This window comes from Hippocampus comes, unplaced genomic scaffold (assembly GCF_001891065.2).
Source record: "Hippocampus comes isolate QL1 unplaced genomic scaffold, H_comes_QL1_v1.1 scaffold111, whole genome shotgun sequence".
Taxonomy (NCBI): Eukaryota; Metazoa; Chordata; class Actinopteri; order Syngnathiformes; family Syngnathidae; genus Hippocampus; species Hippocampus comes.
The window spans coordinates 3,360,568-3,381,874 of NW_017805698.1; the positions used below are offsets into that span (position 1 = coordinate 3,360,568).

General features: G+C 43.4%; 2 protein-coding genes across 5 annotated transcripts; one reads left to right on the top strand and one right to left on the bottom strand.

The window, feature by feature from the left end:
* Positions 1 to 1,349: 1,349 nt before the first annotated feature.
* On the bottom strand, positions 1,350 to 4,731 carry ercc1 (excision repair cross-complementation group 1). 2 transcript variants are annotated; one of them, XM_019882558.1, is made up of 9 exons: positions 4,317 to 4,731; positions 3,858 to 4,226; positions 2,932 to 3,035; positions 2,723 to 2,822; positions 2,368 to 2,444; positions 1,999 to 2,098; positions 1,780 to 1,851; positions 1,631 to 1,699; positions 1,350 to 1,538 (listed from the first exon to the last, which is right to left on the bottom strand). In XM_019882558.1, exons 1-9 carry the CDS (start codon positions 4,374 to 4,376, stop codon positions 1,482 to 1,484), a joined length of 1,008 nt encoding a protein of 335 aa, XP_019738117.1. In that variant the 5' UTR covers positions 4,377 to 4,731; the 3' UTR covers positions 1,350 to 1,481. The 2 variants fall into 2 exon arrangements, with proteins under 2 accessions (XP_019738117.1, XP_019738115.1); XM_019882556.1 differs by having other exon boundaries at positions 3,858 to 4,235.
* Positions 4,732 to 5,534: 803 nt separating this feature from the next.
* sona (SON DNA and RNA binding protein a) lies at positions 5,535 to 16,147 on the top strand. 3 transcript variants are annotated; one of them, XM_019882434.1, is made up of 11 exons: positions 5,535 to 5,700; positions 7,020 to 7,100; positions 7,192 to 7,396; positions 8,197 to 8,255; positions 8,368 to 10,553; positions 10,806 to 10,857; positions 11,722 to 12,106; positions 13,022 to 13,554; positions 13,634 to 14,112; positions 14,183 to 14,267; positions 14,928 to 16,147. In XM_019882434.1, exons 2-10 carry the CDS (start codon positions 7,073 to 7,075, stop codon positions 14,255 to 14,257), a joined length of 4,002 nt encoding a protein of 1,333 aa, XP_019737993.1. In that variant the 5' UTR covers positions 5,535 to 5,700; positions 7,020 to 7,072; the 3' UTR covers positions 14,258 to 14,267; positions 14,928 to 16,147. The 3 variants fall into 3 exon arrangements, with proteins under 3 accessions (XP_019737993.1, XP_019737991.1, XP_019737992.1); XM_019882432.1 differs by having other exon boundaries at positions 8,368 to 10,857; XM_019882433.1 differs by having other exon boundaries at positions 8,368 to 10,857; positions 15,041 to 16,147.
* Positions 16,148 to 21,307: the final 5,160 nt, after the last annotated feature.

Sequence of the window (21,307 nt, forward strand, 5' to 3'; positions counted from 1 at the left end):
GGAAAAGGGAGAACTCGGGGAAAACCCATACAGGCATGGTGAGAACATGCAAATCCCGGAGCCGGAGTCAAATGTTGCATCTCTGCCTGCTTGTATGAAACCTTTATGGACAAAATCACTCCTTTATACCTACCTGCTATACTAAATACAGTAATCATGAATTACCACCTCAACGTCAACATATTGTAATGCCCTTCAATAGCGGAGAGAAGGATGCACGCAGTCGCTGATATAATTCGTCGGTATTTAATAAACAAGTAAGGCAGTAAACACACGCATTCAAAGGAGTTGCTGTTAGCCACAACTCACGCCCATGCGCTCTACACTCAGACTGACTACCGGAGCCAATCTTCCCCCAACCTGGCTCCTCCCCTTTCTATGACGTCACACCAATACAAGAAACAGATACTACACTGCCCTCCCCTTTATGAAACCCTCGCCCCGAGGGTTCAACAAGAAAAATTCTCCAGTCGTCGTGGTCTTCGTCTCCGTCTCTGTGGTCGGCCTGGCTCTGAGTCGATACCACCTTCAGCCGGCTGACTCGGGACAACATTGGTGGGATCTGGGGAACAGGGGTCCACCACATGTTCTGAACTGGCGGATGAAGCGGACCCCGCCTCAAATACAGGAACACCGCTGCCCCGGTAGGGGGCCAACCTGTCCCGATGTAGGGCAACCTTTCTGCCCCTGGGGGGGACTGCCACCCGATAAACTACCTCCCCCACCCGCTCAAGTACCCTACATGGCCCGTCCCAATGGCTGTCTAGCTTGGGGCAGCGCCCTCACGGAACGGCCTCTTCCTTCACCTTCCGCCGAGTATCGGAATCGCCGAACATCCTTCGGCAAAAAAACGGGCGTGCGACGGTGAATCCAAAACTTCTGACACCAATGTAATGCCCTTCAATAGCGGAGAGAAGGATGCACGCAGTCGCTGATATAATTCGTCGGTATTTAATAAACAAGTAAGGCAGTAAACACACGCATTCAAAGGAGTTGCTGTTAGCCACAACTCACGCCCATGCGCTCTACACTCAGACTGACTACCGGAGCCAATCTTCCCCCAACCTGGCTCCTCCCCTTTCTATGACGTCACACCAATACAAGAAACAGATACTACAATATTGTTAGATTATCCTGTGTGCAACATTTTATCTATATTTCATTCTTTTTTTAAAATTCATTTTCTTTGTAAACTTCGATGCTTTTGTACAGGATTTAAATTCATAGTGCAGGTGATCGCACAAAACTAAATGAGGTGCTAGTATGATTCCTCTATCGTTAAAAATCATAGTTTCAGATACATTTTACAATATTTTACTCACGTGTCCTTTTATAATGATTCAATAGCATTAACACATGAAAATGTTTATTCATAAACAGCACTGTAGCACACATTATAACAACAGTTAAAATGTCCATGTACTTTCCAAAAGTCAGCTATCTTTTCATTCCACATACTGCAGATTCAATTTCCTCAATTGTCACTTTGTCTTGGACTTTAGGAAAGGTTTATGAAGCACATCATAAAGTCGTCGTGCCTGCAAACACAAAATTCCAACACAGTCATTACATACATATTGCACTTCCGTTTTCTTTGTAACAATATAATAATGTGCACATTTGCCCTCACTTTTTGTGGACCGAGGCCTGGACAGAGAACCAGGTCTTCTTTTGATGCACTGGTGATTCCTTCCAAAGACTGTAATAGAACAATAGAAACCAAAAAATTACTTATGGACAAAAGTCAACATTTAAATAGCAGCGAGAAAGGGATCTCACAGAAAAGGTTGACAGTAATGTCATAGCATCTGTCTTGTTGATGGACTTCACGGTGGTCAAGCAGTCAGTCACCTTCAGAACAAACAGTATATTTTGTGTGAGATTCTTAAAAAAAAAAAAATGGATGTGACTGTATGACACAAAGCTGAAAGAGGTAATTAAGTAATAATATGATGAAAATGCGTTTCACACCTTCAAAAAATTGAATTACAAAATTACCTTTGCTAAATAATTTGTTTCCACTTGCTCTTTCAGGAGGTCTGCTGGTTTCTTCTCGTATGATTTGTATGTTTCCAGGTAACGTCCTGCCTCCTCTGGGCTGCCAAGTCATCAAACAAATAAATTATAATACATTGTAAATAATAAGACAAGAAGTATTTAGGCTACTTTAATTTGTATTTTCAGGTTGGGAGACGATCACTCTACCACTGAGCCATGCCGAAATGTGCATAATTCAGTGATTTGTTCATTTTTCAACCCAGTTCAAGTGTGTCGACCGTTGACGGTTGAACTGGTGTCACTGTCAGGGAGTAGAGGTAGTTTTGTTTGAAATGATTTGGCTTCTAGGTAATAAGTCGCAGGACTTGCCTCCATGCCAGAATAAGAGTGCAGTCAGCCAGAATGCAGATGCGAGCCAGCTCCTTCAATGCATGGTGGGGGTCTTTCTGTGAAAGGGGAAAACCCCCAACAATACACAAAATGCTACAAATATACAGGGGATGTAAGAAGTCTCAAAACAATTTTAAAAAAGGCCGGGTTTTTCTGATATCAAGAAAAAGACCAAGATTATCACTTAAACACTTTTCTCCTGATAGATCCACTGCATGTATTTTGGGCTACTCATTCCATTTTGACAGAATTGCTTCAATATTAATCAGCTATCCATTCGGTATAACTGACCAAATTTGACAGACTAATTATTATTATGGCCCTTTATACTCACCACATCCACTTGAACTAGTAAGACGCGAAGGGTGAAGCTCTGACCAAGCTGCTTAAGTCGATCATGAATATAGTTTGGATTCAGACTGTGATACCTCAGACTTTGAGCCAGTTGATGTTAAAAAAAAAGAAAAAAAAAGAAAGGGAAAGAAAGTCAAAAAAAAATTGCAGGTATTTAAAAGAATATATGAGGTAAGTGTAAACATCCACCTGAGAAAGAGAGCACAAGTTGTCTGGCCCAGAACATAGTCTGGGACAACTTCTCCAAACTCCCATGGGACCCTCGTCACAAACTTCAAAATAGGATTCCCCCTCTGTAAGCATAAAAACATAAACTTCAGTATGTTGAGGTAAAAATTCAAATGCTAATTTCAAATTGAAAAAAAAAATCATTCAAAGACTTTGGAAAATGTACTCTTTATTAGGTATACAGTTTACAGCGAATCCACAAAACAACCACCTGCACAGTTTCTCCACCTTGGAAGCTAGGCTATCTGAAGATTCATAGCCACTTTCGAGCGTCTGACTGCCAGACTACATTGTCGGAAACACAATCATGTGGAAACACCTACATCCCCTAGGTGTGACACCTCTGCTATGAAGTCAAAGCCAAAAGGTAAGTGAGCGTACAGAATGCCGTTGCCGTCTGATAAACAGCACGTATTCGATTGCACAGTGTAAGTGGCGTAGACGTGAAATTTGTGTTTGGACATATGTCCTTGTTCCACAAACACTGTGGAGTGTATGAACTGCTGTCTGCATGAGTTAAAATATAGACGTGTAATTTGTGTTTGGACATATGTCCTTGTACCACAAACACTGGAGTGTATGAACTGCTGTCTGCATGAGTTAAAATTGTTGTCTTGTCTTCATGGGCACTCCTTTTCATTTTTACCCCCCCCCCACACACACACACACACATGTCTGGGCACTCTGTTCACCCCGGTTGTCATGAGAACGCTCTCTCAAACAGGCTGATTTCAACAAGACAAGACTGTGATATTTCTTCATTTTTGGCTTCTTTTGATTAATGCATGTCAAGAGACACCGGGGAACTTAAAACACGCAGGAGGAAAAGGCAAATATTTCTCATATAAGGTTGTGACGATGTATCTAATATTCCTCCTGATGCATACCTGTCTGGGACTGACAATAATGCTGCTCCTGGACCCTGCGGGTTTTGCACCGAGGCTTGGACAGTTTACTTCTCTTTGACCACAACCGGACCCCTGAGTCTCCTCGCTCTTCATCATCTCATCACCTCCACTCATTCCTTCCCCGGGAGGCACTGCTTCAGGTTCGCTTTGCCTGAGACGGGCATTATTGGGGGCTCCACCAATTTCAGATGTGGGCATTTCATTGGACCCATCTCGTTGAAGCGGCACAGCCCCTTGGGCTTTAGCTTTGATGATATATTGAGCATAGGACAAAGGCTGGCCCTCCTTTACTGGTGAAGAACGTGCATTGGTTTTGCTTTGTCCCACAGTTGTTGATGATTGAAAATGCTGCTTTGGCTAAAAAAAAACAAACAAACATGTCTGACTCAAACGATTGTAAACAGAAACACACAAAAACATGCTGAGAGAATCGCTTACTGGTGTTCTCTCTTTGGTAAAGGCAGAATCGTCCAAATTGATATTAAACCTCTTTTTCATGTCTCAGCGAGGGCTGTTTTGAACAATGCACGAATAAAAATGTATTTCTAAAAATCCGACAAAACAGAAACTAGCAAACAAAAGTCAGAGTCTCCAACAGAGTGCAAGAATGCGAAGCTTGTCTACATCTAATGTTGATTCGTCGACCGTGGGGACGACGAGTAAATTGACACACTATGTACTGGACTGGCAATTGAAAGCTTCCATTATGTGCATGTAGTAGAGTTTAAAGCAAGAAAAAATATTCAACAAGCCTTTGCAATGCTCCGGAGCTTCGTACAAAACAAACGGGTTTTATTCAACGACAACTCATTCGCCGAACAACACGCACTTCCTGATTCCAAATAGCTTCTTCCTCTACATGGCTTATGGGTAATGTAGTGATTTGTCAGAACCAAAACCACACCCGTGATCTCATGAATACTGTACTGGCTTTGAAGCAGTATGTGTATGGGCACTGTGAAATATTCATATTTCGTAATGTAATGTAGGGTGTCGCTCTCCTAAGTACTAAATTACGTACTAGCGCTGTTGGAGCGTTAAATTCTTTTTAGCACGTGTAACATTATTTTTCTTTCTATTGCTGTCTCGTGAAAAAAAAATATATATAATAAACTTCTATACATACACACACACACACACACATATATACATATATATATATATATATATATATATATATATATATATGCGTCGACCTCACAGAGAGATACTGTACTGGGTTCAATTCCTGCTCCATCCTCCCTGTGTGGAGCTTGCATGTTCTCCCCGTACTGCGTGGGTTTTCTCCGAGTACTCCGGTTTCCTCCCACATTCCAAAAACATGCATGGCAGGCTAATGAAAAGCACTCTAAATTGTCCCTTGATGTGAGTGTGAGCGTGGATGATTGGTCTATGTGTGCCCTGCAATCGGCTGGCAACCAGTTCAGGTTGTACCTCGCCCACTGCCCCAAGACTGCTGGTATTGGCTCCAGTACGCCCGAAACCGCAGATAGATAGATAGATAGATAGATAGATAGATAGATAGATAGATAGATAGATAGATAGATAGATAGATAGATAGATAGATAGATAGATAGATAGATAGATAGATAGAATTTTATCCATCCATCCATCGTCAGCACCGGGAGTTGCCCGGGCAACTGTGACGCTAGCACTCAACGCGCGCAGCACTGCATGCTGGGATACCTTCCTGTCATGGCGGAAGAGTTAGCTGGCTAACGTTGTCTGTGCGTGATTGTTCGGCTTCGCACGTTTTGGAAACTACGACCGCGACCCTTGAAAAAATTCGACTCTCCGGCTAGTGCCTCGCGACTTACACGGGGTAAATATGCGTCACAAAAAAATTGGCAAATGTGATGAAGTTACCAAGTTGCTTTGTTGAAACGAGCAGTCGCGACTAGCGAAAATGGACTTATCGCTAGGTTGTGAAACAACTACGAGCATGCTAGCCAAGGTAGCTGGATTAGCAAGACGAATAGGTTGTGAATGGCCGCTCAAGGCCGCAATCTAGTGGCATCTTAATTATTTTATTATCACTGCTGAGGTATAAGCCTTGTAAGCAAATTAGTCGGTTATTATTTTTTTTTTAATTTTCTTTTAAATGTTTTATGTGTCCGATAGTAGCGTGACCTCCGATGATTTTTGAATGAATGTTCAAGCTAGCTTACAGCCACGCAGGCCCGCTGGCGATTAATAACTTGTAAACGGAGTTGTTTTTGCAAACTTTGTTTGAATTCTCGTTTTCTTCGCGAACTTTTCCAACATGTTACCACTCATCAACAAGAAGATGAGTGCAGATATGACTGGCCAATGTCACAATTTAAGCGTCAAAATAACACGTCGCGGTTGGCTGGCAGCGCGGCAATGTTAACTTGTCGCCATTCTTGTCACCGAAAGCCGACCTCTTTTCATTTTTGTAATAGATATTGAAAAAAGACTTTATCGTAAATTGAATAGCCAGATTTGTCGAAAGTGGTGTGATCACGAATCAATTTCCTAATTCCGAAGAGTTCTTACTGTTGCAAAAGAGTATAATTACAATAGATTTTTGAAGTATCTAGTTTTAACAAGTACGTTTTCTTACTCTGTAGTTATGTAAAATCCAGGTGTAGAAGCACTGCTTCGTACATTAAGATTTTATTGAAGTTGCATTAAATTGCAGACTTGTGACTTTTAGGCAGTGCACTTTGTTAAAGACAACGGTTTTGTTTGATATTCAAATTATTTTAACTGCTTAACTATCATCCAGCCATTGTCATGGTGATGATATATATTATTTACACTCGTATTAGCACGTTTCCCTAAATTTAGGGTCAAGGTGGTCACACTGTCACAATTTTTTGGGCTTTCTTGGGGTAAATTCCTTGATGTACGTTGTCATTTATGTACTTTGCAGTATGATTGAATGTCTGCAAAATTTGAATCAAGGCAGCAGATGTTGGAGCCAATTCATCTCTAGTCCATAATGCTCAAAGATGACAACCATGAAAGGTGCAGTTGCCTTGATTCAACGATTGCTTATTTGTAGAAGAATTTTATGGAGTCTGGTTCCTGTCGTGAATTAACTTTTTATTTTAGTTCCTGGGCTGAAAATGTGTGGAAAAGCCTCAGTGATAATATCTTGATTCTTCCTCCGTAAAGGTACGCTTCTAACGTTAAGAGGACCCTTTACGACAGCATCTTCAACAGGGCAAATGGAGTGTGCAGTGGATGTTCCAGCCGGTGAGTGATGGCGAGGGTACAAAAATTTGTCACAAAACTACATTCTGTAAATATGCTTTGCATAATTTGAAATTCTGGGTGTCATGTTCAGGCGAGGATGAGACAACCGAAAAGGATGACGTGAATTGCACAGAAGGAACTGAACCACCTCATAAGAAAAACAAGAAGCATAAAAAGCACAAGAACAAGAAGAAGAAAAAGAAGAAGAGGGGTGAAAGGGAAAGCAGCTCGGAGTCTGGTGCTGAGTCTGAGGCGGAGACGGCTCTTCTGAAAACTGCACGGACTACAAGAGCCAGGTCAGAAAAAGTTGCTTTCGCTGTTACACTTTGTGGACACATCGTTTGCCATGTTTCAATTAAATGCGGAGTGTGTCGTCCATTTACACAAACAGCGTACGTGTAGTGATGGAATACTCTCTCGCACTGCATGCGTTGACCAACCATCAGTCGACTACTTTATCTTTTAAGCGGACCCATTATTGCCATAAATAGTCCATTCATATTTTACTTGCCTGATTTTGACTTGAACGCGATGCTAAGGGTCGAACATAGCTAACACTCGTGCTAGCACGTCACAGACGGGGACCTCCTTACTTGTACACGATGTATCCATTCACAGGTGTTTGATCGGGTTAGTAGGCACATTAACATGTTATTGAAAGAGTTCTACTGAGTTGACTGGTCGTTTATTTGAATGACATTACGCCATGCTCTCGTTTACCTTGAGTATGCCGCACGTACGTGCACACTTCTTCATTGTCGGTCTAGCTGCTTCTTCGTTGGATTGGATGCTGGTTCTTTGTTGGTATAGCGGCTTCCTCTTTGTTGGTCTAACTGTTTTTTCTTTGTGATTGGAGCACAATGCTGCGATCGGAGGTTTGCTCTCTGATTTTTTTTTTCTCCCCACCTCCCACCAAAAAAATCTTACATGCTACCAACTATAATCTTGAGATGCAGTGCTCCAACATCATTGCTCCTGGTATCAAACGCTGAAATAAAGTTGGACATTCAATATTATTAATTAGCTAACTAAATTAACAATTACTGTGTTGCTATTTGTGGGGAATATCTGAACCCATTTGCCCTTGTTTTTGCAGTGCAAGGCTGGCCGCAAAAGCAGGGGATCATGCTGGGCAGAAGGAAGAGACTAAAACAGGTAGGTCGCTTGTGAGGATGATTAATTTTTATTTTTGATAGATTTTTCTCTGATGCAAAATAAACAATATAAGAAAAATAGAATAAAAAAAGCTCATTAATTGTCTTGTCAGATTGTGTGGACAAGGAGGGAGATGCAAAATCTAAAAAACACAAAAGACATGCTGCTAAGAAGAAGAAAAAGAAGAAGAAGAAGGATGAAAAGAAATCCCAGTCTCGCTCCTCATCTGATAGCAGCTCTGGCTCAGGTTCTGAATCTGAAACGGAGGGGCGTGCAGGGATAGGTGATGGCAAATCTTCTCCAGCGGTAGCACCTGGCCAGCCTGAGCCAGTGACCCTCATGTCAACACAAAACAACAAAGAGGATGAGAAAGGTGTTCCCAGTCTGCTGAATCCTGAACCACTTGAAGAGAAGAAAGAGTGCATGTCTGAAATGGATGTTCCACAAATCACAGAGAAGACCACAAACGATAGTCAAACCAATGGAACAGAAAAGGATATAAAATCTCCACTGCCTAGCCTGGATGAGGTAACACAGACAGGAACAATTCAGATTAAGGAAGAAGCCAGTGTAGGAGATGGTACTTTGGGTCATGCCAATGAACTTCCTGACATTATTCCTAAACAGGAAGGTAATGCACCTAGAGATGAGCCAATACCGAAAGATGAATTCATTTCAATGCAGCAGCAGCAGCAGGCACCTGTAAAAGAGTCTGATTCACCCAGGCCAGCATCTCCCCTCCCTTTTATGGGCCCAGATATTAAGCAGTCTGGGTCGAGACGTAGTCGATCACCATCACCAAGTCCACCGAAGCAGCAGAGTGAGGAACAAACAGTAGCGGCAGTGGTAGAACCACCTGAAAATCATTCAAGATCAGCTTCAAAGGACAAGCAATCTCCCACTCGTCTAAATAAGCGGCAGCTGTCGCGCTCAATTTCCCGCTCTCAGTCTCCTAAACCGAGGAAGAAGGCTGTCTCCCCACCCTCAAGATCTCCCAAAAGAGCTCGCCGTCGGTCGTGGTCCACTTCTCGGTCGCGTACGCCCAAGAGGAGGTCATTCCGGTCTCCTCGCAGGTCCAAGACACCAAAACGCCGGAGAAGCTCATCTTTGTCTCCGAGGCGACGTCGAAGTCCCCCATCTACAAAAAGAAGATCCTCAAGATCGCCAAAACGTGGCGGACGCAGGTCGCGCTCTTTATCTCGCTCTCCAAGGAGAAGCCGGAGATCAAAATCCCGCTCGCGAGGGCGCATGAGGCGCTCCCGGACACGCTCGCCCAGACGTGGTGGTGCAAGCGGTAGGCGGTCGCGGTCTCGCTCTTTTGCCAGGGCCCGTCGTTCCAGATCCAGGCGTCCTTACCGGCGCTCCAGGTCACGTTCCTTGGCCAAACGTACTGGTGGCAGGCGCTCAAGGAGTCGATCTTTGTCGCGACATAGGAGGTCACCACCTCCCAGAGCACGCCGCTCACGCTCCAGGTCTGCCCGTAGGCGCAGGCGGACTCGATCACGCTCCATCACAACCTACAAACGTCAGCGGCGCTCTAGATCAAGGAGTGCCCGCAGACGCACCAAATCCCGAACGCCCACTTCTCGCTGGCGCTCCAAATCCAGGTCTCCGGTTAGAAGGCGTTCTCGTTCCCCTGCCCGGAGAAAGCGGTCTCCGCCAAGGTCTAGCAAACGTTCAAAATCCCGCTCGTTGCCTAGAAGGCGCAGATCAAAGTCACGCTCGCCATTGCTGAGCAGAAAGAAGTCCGAATCACCAAGGATCTGCGTCAGAAGGTCAAAGTCAAAATCTGTCTCTGTTGGCTTGCACAGATCCAAGTCCAGATCCCGGTCTGGGTCAAGTGATAGACCGTCTGATAGGTCCTCCCATGCCAGATCCGCCTCACCCCCTCTTGAGAAGGCGTCATCTTCTTCCCAGGCGGTGCAAGCATCTCCAGAGAAGATGGCATCTCCAGAGATGATGGCATCTCCAGAGAAGAGGGCATCTCCAGAGAAGATGGCGTCTCCAGAAAAGATGGCGTCTCCAGAAAAGATGGCCTCTGCAGAAAAGTTGCCGTCTCCAGAAAAGATGGCGTCTGCAGAAAAGTTGGCGTCTCCAGAAAAGATGGCGTCTGCAGAAAAGCTGGCGTCTGCAGAAAAGTTGGCTTCTGCAGAAAAGATGTCTCCAGAAAAGATGGCGTCTCCAGAAAAGATGGCCTCTGCAGAAAAGTTGGCGTCTCCAGAAAAGATGGCGTCTGCAGAAAAGTTGGCGTCTCCAGAAAAGATGGCGTCTGCAGAAAAGTTGGCGTCTCCAGAAAAGTTGGCGTCTGCAGAAAAGTTGGCGTATGCAGAAAAATTGGCGTCTGCAGAAAAGTTGGCATCTGCAGAAAAGTGGGCGTCTGCAGAAAAGATGGCGTCTGCAGAAAAGATGGCGTCTGCAGAAAAGTTGGCGTCTGCAGAAAAGTTGGCGTCTGCAGAAAAGATGGCGTCTGCAGAAAAGATGGTGTCCCCAGAAAAGATGGCGTCTGCAGAAAAGATGGCGTCCCCAGAAAAGATGGCATCCCTAGAAAAGATGGCATCCCCAGAAAAGATGGCTGCAGTAGCTGAAACCATTCCTACAGCAGGTGAGAGTAGTTTTGCCCCCGCCTCCACAATATTGTCATTGTGTTTTGACATGAATTTTTCCTTCATGGTCCTCCTTTCATATATTTTTCAACAAACACAAGCAAGTTAGTCTCTGTTACAATATAAATGATCCTACTTATTATACATAAAGCTTTTGGTCCTATAATATAGGCTTATGCTAAAATAAAGGCAAATGAATCATGAATTAATATGGAAGACATGAAACGAAGCTCTTTGGTTGACTGCGCCGGAAGATAATTGAAGTGTGGGGGCGTTCTGCATCAAAATGAAACAAAATGAAGGTTGTACGCAAAAAGTCCCATGTCCTGATTTCTGATTGAAATGCTGTGTGTTAACATTTAAAAGGTCCTCCGTTGTCAAAAACTAACCAGTGTGGCTGAATTAAAGCAGTTGTGCAAGGAAGAGGGGGCTCAGATATCTCTACATAGATGTGGAAGACTCACTCTCAGTTATAGAAAAGTTTGATTTTGGTTGTTGCTGCTGATCGTGGCCCAACCAGTTATTTGGTTTCGGAAGTGTTAATCCCTTTTTCCACACAGGAAATAATCAAGCTTAATTATAAAACCCTTCATTTAAAATTTACATTTTACAAATATTTAAATATATTTGATGATGGGCAACATTTAAGTGTGCGACAAACTTGCAAAAAAAAAACCAAATCAGCGAGAGGCCAAACACCACTGTACATATTTATCCAAATTGCAGCCTTTGCAGTTTGAAAATTGCCTTCTTCTGTGTTGCGATTTCAATTTGGATATAATTTAATAGTCAGCCTTACTTTACAGATTAATTTGTAAATGCCAACAATGTATTGAGTTTGAATACATTGTCTACAATCACAGGTTGCTGGAAACCTGTGCCCTCACTGGTTGTTTCCAGTTCTCCAGCTGTTGCTCCAGTGGATGAAGAGCAGGAGCCGCCTCCAGCACCTGAAGCGATCCCCGAAGAAGAGGAAACCGAACCGAGGGAGGAGGCCAGCATATGCCCCGAACACGATGTTTCAGGGACTGTGTCTGGCTCTCAAGAACCTGTCACTGCCCCAGAGGGATCTGAACGCTCCGAAGGCTTAGATGAAGAAATAGGAAGTTCCCCCCCGCCGGGGAACACGCAAGTAGAATCATTGAAAAGCCCTTCACATTCAGCATCTCCAGAAAGGCAGAGCAAAGAGTCTTCGCCTTCACCCACAGATCATAGGGAACCTTCCCGCTCAGCTTCACCCCGAAAGAGGTTTGTACTTTATGCATACAGGAACGCCAAGATTAGTTTGTGAATACAGTCAACCCCCAACTATTTGCAGCTTGAGCTTCTGCCACAAATTGGCACCGCAGCCCTGGCTAATAGGAAAGTAGTAATTGTGACAAAGAAGTATGTTAAAGTGATCAGGGTTGGGAGGGTTACTTTAAAAAGGCCAGAGGTAGCCTGCGCAACTGCAATTCATCAAAAGTACAAGTCCTGTGAGGCAGATGCCTAAACTGCATGTGCGGCATGCTGCAGAGATCGATTGGATGGATCGCATACACACGCATACACACATGCATGTGTTCATAATTTTGATACGATGAATGAGATTTGACGTCAACTGCAGGGGGAAAAAATAGTTTCTATGGTTTTCTCAAATTTCCCATTTCGTATTAGTAAATGGCATGTAAATAGTCAAGCTGTGTGTGATTCGTGACGGGAATTAGTGAATTTATAATTGCGGGTGCGGTGTTAGCCTGCTCGCTGCTCCATGTTAAAAAGCGGGCCAGATTATTTTGACAGCTCACATTTTTCTTAAATATGATTTAAAATGAATGAATAAAACCTCCCGTGAATACCATCTAAAACATGCTCAATCATCATCCATTCTCGTTGTGTTCCTTTTGAAATTGACCCCGCTAAGACCACCCTGTCTCATTTACTTGCTCGGTAACAAAAACCTTTGCTGTATTGATATCAAAATTTGCATTACCGTAATGGTTTGAGCTATTAATATAGCCAATTATGAAAAATTGATCGCTGTTCTTTGCTCTTTGCCATAGAGTTCCCTCCCCCCAAAACGGGGGTTTGCCGTATTGGTTGGCTAGTTGTATGACTCGAATCAAAGGTCTTAAGTGTGAACCAGATCGTCATTAATGTAATCCCGCTCATCATCCTCTTCAGGTCAAAGTCTCCAGTGAGGAAGAGAGAATCTGTCTCACCATCTGAAAAAAAGAAGCGCCGGTCAAAATCTCGGAGTCCTGGCCGGCGCAGAAAATCCAGCCCTTCTCGTTTTGCCACGCGGCGCAAGCGATCCCGTTCCAAGTCTCGAACCAGGGCACGCCGATCCAAGTCCCGCTCTCCAGCCCGGAAGAGACGCTCCCGCTCTCGCTCGCCCAATGCCAGGGGGAGGAAAAGATCCAAATCCACGGACAGGAACAAGCGCTCCCGGAGCCGATCCACTGGCCGCAAGAAAAGGTCTCGGTCAGGAGACAGGGGTCGCAGGTCCAGGTCTCGTTCATCTGACCGAAGACGCAGGTCAAGATCCAGAGGTCGAGGGAAGCGTCCGGTGTTTCGCAGTCGCTCATTTGATAGAAGGGATAGGTGGAAAAGGGAGCCTAGCCACTCCCCCGTTCTGATTCTCCGCAAGCAGCGCCGCTCAGGGTCGCGGACACGGCGCAGCGCCAGCAAGTCGCCTCCGAGGCTCACTGACTTAGGTAAAGCCTTTCGCAAGCTTAGATCACAGAGAAGTGAAAACATAGAAGAGTGCTTATGTGATTTGTCTTATGTTCCCAGATAAGGACCAGTTACTGGAGATAGCCAAGGCCAACGCAGCTGCCATGTGTGCCAAAGCAGGCGTGCCCATCCCAGAGAGTCTGCGGCCGAAAGCCATCCTCCAGCTTCCCCTCCCGACGCCGTCTCCCGGCCCCCTCTCGCTCCCACTGCCGTTACCCCTCCCCATGGGCATGGGGATGCCAAATATGCCCAACATGGGTCCAATGGGGTTGCCCGGTATTCCAGGAATGCCCAGCATGTCCAACATCACCATGAGTGCCGCCATGGCAAGTATGACGGCGGCCACCATGACCGCCGCCTTGACCAACATGGGGGCCTTGGCGGCAATGCCTCCCCTTGCCCCTCTTCCCACCATCACAAACAAACCTCCCCCTTGTCTCGCGCCACCAACCCCGTCGCTGAACCTGGACCACATTGAAGAAGCGAAAAGGAAAGTCACGCAGCAAGCGAACATCCACACCATAAAGGAGCTGACAGAGGTAAAGGATGCTTGTTTTTAATGCAGGCTGCGTTTGAGCACCTGTAAACCGTTTTTCTGTTTTTCTCTAGAAATGTAAGATGATTGCCAACAGTAAGGAGGAGATGGCTGTCGCTAAACCTCATGTCTCGGATGATGAATTCTAAACCCTTCAAGGTAAAGACAACAATCTTCGTTCGAGCAATTCATCCATTATCCGAGCCGCTTCCCCTCACGAGGGGTATTACAGATAAATTCCTCAATGTACTTTTTCCATAAGGGATCGGGTATTTGTCTGGATTTCCTTGAAAGATTATGCGAAAATTAACACTCACTTGTAAAAGAAAAAAATGACCCAACCAAACATGAATTACTTTACCAGAAATGCCTTTCTTCTTTAGACTAATAAATGAGTTCTCAGTCATGTATTGTGCCATCAGAAATCATCACTATGCTACGGGACATGTTCTCATTTCACCAAATAGGGAGGAAAATTATTCATTCCCTACAAATTCTGTGTCTTTGATCAACTATCTATGCCAGTGACCTATGGTGACTGGCAGAACAACTAAATGCTCTTTCACTAGATGGCAGAAGGTATATACAGTAATTAAAAACCCGTCCGTGTACCCGTTTTTGGTAGCACTTGTTTGGTGGGGTGTTGTGAGGTTCTAACATCAAATATGTGCCCAGTAATTTGTGAATAAATAATACAAAATACAGATGCCATATTTGGGAAATGTTCGTGCAGCTGTTTCACGCTTTAATTTCATCTCACTCATTTATTGCATCGAACTATCAGAATTGTTATTGAATGTAATGTTTCTTTCTCTGCAGGCGCTCACTGACTAGAAGTTAGACAAATTATGTGAAGATACATTTTTTTTTCACCTCCCCTCCTAAGACCCGCACAGGAAAATCTAACAAAAAAAAAAAAAGGATTTTTTCAGGACCATATGCCCACTGTAGTTCCAGTTGGAAGTCACGTGGTGTAGCTGAGCCTCACAAAAAAGAGAGCATCCGAGTTGCTTACAACTCTTCCCCACGTTGCTTCCGTTGCCGTGGCTGGGTCATATACCACTGAAGAAACTGGACACGTTGACTTCTCGTGTGCATGATTGTAAAACTATAGTGCGAATGTGAGTGTGTGTGTGTGTATATATATAGTGATTTTCACCAACACCATCCCCTCAGTGTTGCTGCTTCCTCAAGCAGTCACTGTTGTAAAGACTGAAACCAAACTTACTAGTGGCGCCCTTTTTTTTGTTTTGTTTTGTTTTTGTAAAAGCTTAGTTCGTCTCAATTGGTTTTACTTAAGATTTCTTAAAGGACCGTGTATAGTGGACACTGCTTCCTTGTTCTGCTGTATTCCCTAGTTTTTGCGTTTGTTTTTTTAAAAACATTGTTTCAGTTGATTTTCATGCGTGATTTGTTGACACGAGCTTGGGTAATGCTCAGTTGCAAAAATTGTGGGATAACCGAGAGAAGCAGATTAGACGGAGCAACGTCTCCCTGTCACCAAACACATCAAAATTCAATTAGTTCTGCCCCGGTTGTGACTCTTATTTCTTTAAAAGTGGCAGCTAAATTTAACTCGGAGATGCACGCACAGAGGAAATAATTCATTTTACAAACTGTAGGAGTACTTATTTGGAGTGATAGTGGATTTGAAAAGCTTGACATCGCTCGCTGTGATTCCAACAGTGGATCAGATTCAGACAATCACTTCTTGTTTTTTGGCCGACCTATTAATGTCGTTCATAACCATAAAACTTATATTCATGTCAGTTCACTACAGCGAAAATGAATAAGCTGCCTTCCTCTCGTGACCAAGGCTGTTTTAGTGGCGGAACATAAGATGTTCTTTTTCGATTGTGTCTGCTTCTCGATCAGCACATGAGTTTCCTTGAGGTGATCCTTATCGCTATTTTAACGACAGGAGAAAAAAGAGGAATCTGCATTTTAGGATTTTTTTTTTCAGGGGGTCATTTGAATAAGACATTGCTTGCTCTGTATATAAATGTGATAATGATTATTAAAAACCTCATTGATCTGTACATATTTTTGTCCTTGTGTGTTATGTTCTGAGCATATGACTGCACATTCACATTAAGTTTTTTTTTCATCTCACATGAAGCATTTTTAATGCATATATTAGAGTAAAATAATTAACCACAACCAGAATATAATAACCTAAAAAAAAGTACTGTGTGAATTAGTGGGACAATCAAGATAAGAGAAAACAAAAATGAAGCTTTTCAGATCATTCTTTTGTTTTTGTAGAATATTTTAAAAAATACCACTTTAATTATTGTGACTACATTAAATATATTTGTTTACATCTCCCAAAAATCACGCTCACTTAAACTGTAAGAATTGCGTTGAGTTCTCAGAGGCCTTTTAAATAATTTGTCCCTACTATGCTATATTGTGATCTTAATGTGACATTTGAATGATTACCTTTTTCTTCCATTATCCTCAGACGTGAGCCTGTTATTTCACCACTTCCTCATACTGCCATCTTGTGGTCAAATTGAATAATTGCAGGATGGTATTGAGGCGAGCAAGTTCTGAGCTCTGCTGTAATGGGTTAAATTGACTCATTTTCGCTTATATTTTAAAATTATAAGATAGATTGAAAGATATATAGAGATAGTTTTTGCCGAAACAATTTATAAGATAAGCAAACCTATTTGTCTCACAATGGAGAAATTCCCAATTTACAGCAGCAAAAATTATGAAAGGGAGAAGTAGAAGAACAAAAAGTATATCAGTAAATATAAATTATAGAATATAAATACAAGCATATTCAGAAGATGTGAGTGGGGTTTATAGAAGAGCTGTTTTCCTTTATCCTTCATTACTGAGGCTATTCCAATAAATTATTTTGTTACTAATGAATGGATGCACCCGACAGCATTTAAAAAATGAGTGATAGTCTTTGTGCATGCTTTTGAACTGGATCATTTGATGGTGTGTGTGAAAGTGTAAGAAAGTGGGCAGTGGGCGTATCATGCTCAAGTTAAAAAATGCTAGAATGATGTACGTTGACCACTGTTATTTAGAATGTCTTATTAACACAAGGGTCATTTCCACTATTGTGGCAAACCGGCTGGTAAAAAGTCAAACCATTTAATAAATATATGAAGGGGACATACAGGTATGTCATCACAAAGCTCAGGTAGCATCTTTGGTAGTTGTGCTGAAGAAGTCAGAGTGCCATGAATTTAGCAGTATCTGGTGAGATGTGGACTGTCTGACTTGCAAGAGCTGGCAGCCTCTAAAACCAGGGTGATTTCAGAAAGTCATTATTTAGGCACCTGGACACAGAAAAAAAAACGCGTAATTATCCCTTTACTTCCTTACAGCCAGAGTGTAAATCCTGCGTTTATTTAGATGAGCTCCTCAACTAATTGGAAGTGGCACTTGTCCTTTCTCTATTTGCATTCTTCAGACAACCACATTGATACATCGCAATTAAAGAGATGCCAGCTTTCATCAGGCAGGAACAAGCGGGGCTCTAAGTGCAGAGCCAAGAGGTGCAAATTTCTATTGTTCAATGTGACAATCAGGCCCCGGTAGGTATAAATGGGGCTGCATCATAAATGTCAACTAAAACCCAAAGTGACGTTGAGAGGTTGTGCAGCCTCGAGCGCCCAGCCGCCTGGCTGCAGATCTCCTGATGAAAGCCTCTGCTGCAGTCAGAGCCCATCAGTCGAACCTGGCAGCAAGATTTAACAGCTGTCACGATCACCTTATTGTCAGCGTGTGCCGCAAAAAGAAGATGAATGGTGAAATACTTTGGGTTCGAGTAGCAGTGTCTGATGGGCTGTGGAGTGGTCGCGTGCCTCGTTGCTTTTCGAATTGCTCGATTCATTTCAATTAGCATAGAGAAAGATGGAAGAGCCAGGGGGAATTTTTATGATTTCCACTTGATAGCTGGTGTGGACGGAGGCTATTGCACTAGCGTGGCTGCATTAGAGTGCCTTGTTGTTGTGCTGTGGAAAAGTCCTGCGATGACCATGGTGAAATACATTCTAGTCACCGGAGGCTTTGATCGAATCCATTTCGGTTTTCACGGCGGCTCAAACATGTAGTTATGTGTAGGCATTAGAAAGTTGCTAGATGAGGTAGCATCAGGTTGTAGAAGTGGTAGTTATATGATTCACCGTTGAGCAGGGTGTGGCTTCAGTGCATTCAATAGAGAATGGAGACAGTTTGATTTTTCATCAAGCCTCATTTTATATACTTGGCTTATACTCCCTAATTTAGCAGGAATGATAAGAGCCCTCTTCTCTGGTGTGTGAAATTTAGCAGACATGCTCCTGCTTCACGGGCTTTAAAGCATGAAAAATAAATTATAACTGAAGATTAACTTGCCTAAAGTGAAAGAAACATGAATGAAATGTGATATACATTTTAAAGCTGTTTTTGGGGATAGAGGATTTGAACTTTTTTCTCATAAGGGACAAATCAGTGTGGCTATTGAAAGAAGCTTTGAAAGGGTCATTTCTGTGTTGCTGTACTTGTGTCTTCAGCAGCACGGCATAGACTGCATCCCATTTGAGCGGCGTTTGCATGCATCCCTACATATGCGGGCTACAACTTGCATACTGAGCTTCGAGTGAGTCATTGGCATTGGCAGATCAATGGCTGGCGGTCGATGGACGCCTGAGTGCTTTGCAACGACCACTCTGTTGTGCAGCCACTAAAAGGAGGTCACATGCACTAATTTCTCCTCTGTCCTCCCTCCCTGCACGTCCCATTTTGCTTTGCCATCAACTGCCCACCCATTCACACATCCACACACACACACACACACACACACACACACACACACACACACGCACACTGGAGCTTCTTTCTCCACAATCTGAGACAGGCTAATGAAGACAACGGAGGCAGTGAAGAGAGAAGGAACACAAGGATTTGTGGGAAAGTGAGCTCCTCTCGCAGATAAGAACCGAGCACAGGAAAATGAAATCGAGTCCCAAGATGTGCGAAGAAGATTCCGCTGAGAGAGACTTGGTCAAAAAAGTAAACCGACGAGATGTGATGGTCCTTCTATAGTGAGGGAAAGAAATGCAGGGCTTGGACTGTCAGTTCAGTCGACCGTCATAAGTGTGTATGTGCGCGTGTTTGTGTGTGTGTGTGTGTGTGTGTTTCCTTTTAAACAACACTGTGTGTATTTCAATGTCCTCCATGCGACAGTATCATTCCCAGCCAAAAATATTTAAGGGCAGGAGAGTATTTTACAGCAGTAATGGAGATGGCATAAAAGCACGAAGGATCATTAGCACACCGCAGCAACTCAAACAAACTCCACATGTACTGGGGCTAATTTGAGCTTTTTCTCGATTGTTAGATGTCCCCAAAAGATTATCCTGAGTGATTATCATGTGGTGTGATTTTTTTTTTTTTTTTTTTTACCCCCTTCCTGATCTGCTCAAATATGATTCGGGGTGGGCAGTCACGCACTGTAATAAAATACATGTTTCATGTTAAATTGAAGAGATTTATGTACCTCTCAAGCACACGCTGTAATCCTCCTTCTGCTCTTCATGTGTCATCACGGTAAAGGGTGAGTACGCAATTTCATGTTTTTAAATTTCCGCAGACAGCTGTTAACGTTTTACATTTTCTCACTTGTATGATATCTGTGATGTCGTCTCTCCTACAGCAAGCCTACCCTGAAAAATGCTTCAGACCTTGGTGCTTAACATTTACGTCGCCTGTGTAACAGATGAGAAGAAAAGACAAAAATGGTATTCACATGTAGCATGATGTGGTTTAAAATACAGAAAACAAAATATTGCAGTTTAAAAAGTCAAATATTCACATATTTTTGGCCCTGTATGAATTTGTGATGCTAGGCAATGGTGAATAAATACTTTTGCACGTTGCCAGGGGAAGATGTAATGCTACTGCATTCTCTGACAATGATAGCCTGTGTAGTGTTGTGGCTTGAGCAGTCTGATTTGCTCGCTGCTGGGTCGGCCCGGCTTCGCAAGAGCACCCCAATTGATTCATTTATGAGGCTAACAGGAATTTTATGGGTCACATATGATAGGGTCCGTGTGGAGACCTTGTGTGTTGTCCCTTTTTTCCCCCGTGTGCGCGCGAGTGACAGTGAGAGACAGCCGCACGAATGTATAAGTTAGTTCCAGTCCATTGCATGTGAATGAGAGTTGAGATAGGCCACGGTGCTCTTGCGCATGTGTGCTATATTTCAAAAGAGTGGAAAGATAGAAGTCATCATGCTGTTCACAAAGAAGATCAAGGTTGTTGGCGATGTAACAACCCCCCCCCCCCCCCAATCCCCACCCACTACTGTCCTCCTCCTCGGCCAAGCATTGGGTGACACTCAAGGCCTCCAGAGGCAATAGACTCTAGTGAGGATGACTAATGAACAATATGTACTGCACTTCCTCATCATCCTTAAAGGATCTATTTTGCAGTCTGCCCACAATTTGAAATGGTTCCCGGTGGCCTCATTTATCAAGTGTGCGTAAAAGCGTGCTTACGAACATTCCCATGCAAAGGATGAGATTTAGCAATTTGGACTTGTGCGTGAAGACGTGCGCAAATTTATGCACAGCTCTGACTCTGCGTACAGACAAAACCTTGTGGTAGAACAGTGAAAGTACAGACGGAACGGCGACACAGACATCACCAACAAGCCGAAATGAAACAAGGGGCTCCCAAACGGTTGTAGCCATACATTGATTGCCGCCACTTTTATTGAAAGCGCCATTGCACAAAGAATTCCGCTACGTGAACAGGAAATGATTTCATTCGGTCAGTGTATTCACAATCTCCAATCCACATGGCCTGAAGGAATTAACGCACGATTCATTCATTCAACCGAAAATATCTGTGTGCTTCCAATAAGAAGCTGAGTTGTGCTTGTTGCGCTGCATATGCCGTCGTGATGTCACATGTCCCCAGTTTGCATTACGGGGATCCAACCTTGGTTGAGCAAATGGATGGGCAATTGGTGGCTTCTCAATACGTTTTTAAATGAAATTTTTACAAAACATTCAGTCGACCATTTTCATATTTTCACCGCGAATATGCATCAAATGTTTTAAGTTGTAATATCACCATTGTAATATCACTATTCGCCACTAGATGGCAGACAGATCTTGCATTGGCATTGAGTTTTACTGCCTGACCTATTCTACAACATGAGTAGGCCAAAATATTTTTTTTTTGCA

What these genes read in the sequence shown, in the direction of transcription:
- sona (XM_019882432.1), top strand. Translation starts at nt 7,073, where the DNA reads ATGGAGTGTGCAGTGGATGTTCCAGCCG. An exon ending in TGAAACCATTCCTACAGCAG is followed by an intron (nt 10,858 to 11,721) that starts GTGAGAGTAGTT and finishes CTACAATCACAG; the next exon opens with GTTGCTGGAAACCTGTGCCC. An exon ending in TCAGCTTCACCCCGAAAGAG is followed by an intron (nt 12,107 to 13,021) that starts GTTTGTACTTTA and finishes CATCCTCTTCAG; the next exon opens with GTCAAAGTCTCCAGTGAGGA.
- ercc1 (XM_019882556.1), bottom strand. Translation starts at nt 4,376, where the DNA reads ATGAAAAAGAGGTTTAATATCAATTTGGACGATTCTGCCTTTACCAAA. An exon ending in TTATTGTCAGTCCCAGACAG is followed by an intron (nt 3,036 to 3,857) that starts GTATGCATCAGG and finishes TTATGCTTACAG; the next exon opens with AGGGGGAATCCTATTTTGAA. An exon ending in AAACAAATTATTTAGCAAAG is followed by an intron (nt 1,852 to 1,998) that starts GTAATTTTGTAA and finishes TTTGTTCTGAAG; the next exon opens with GTGACTGACTGCTTGACCAC.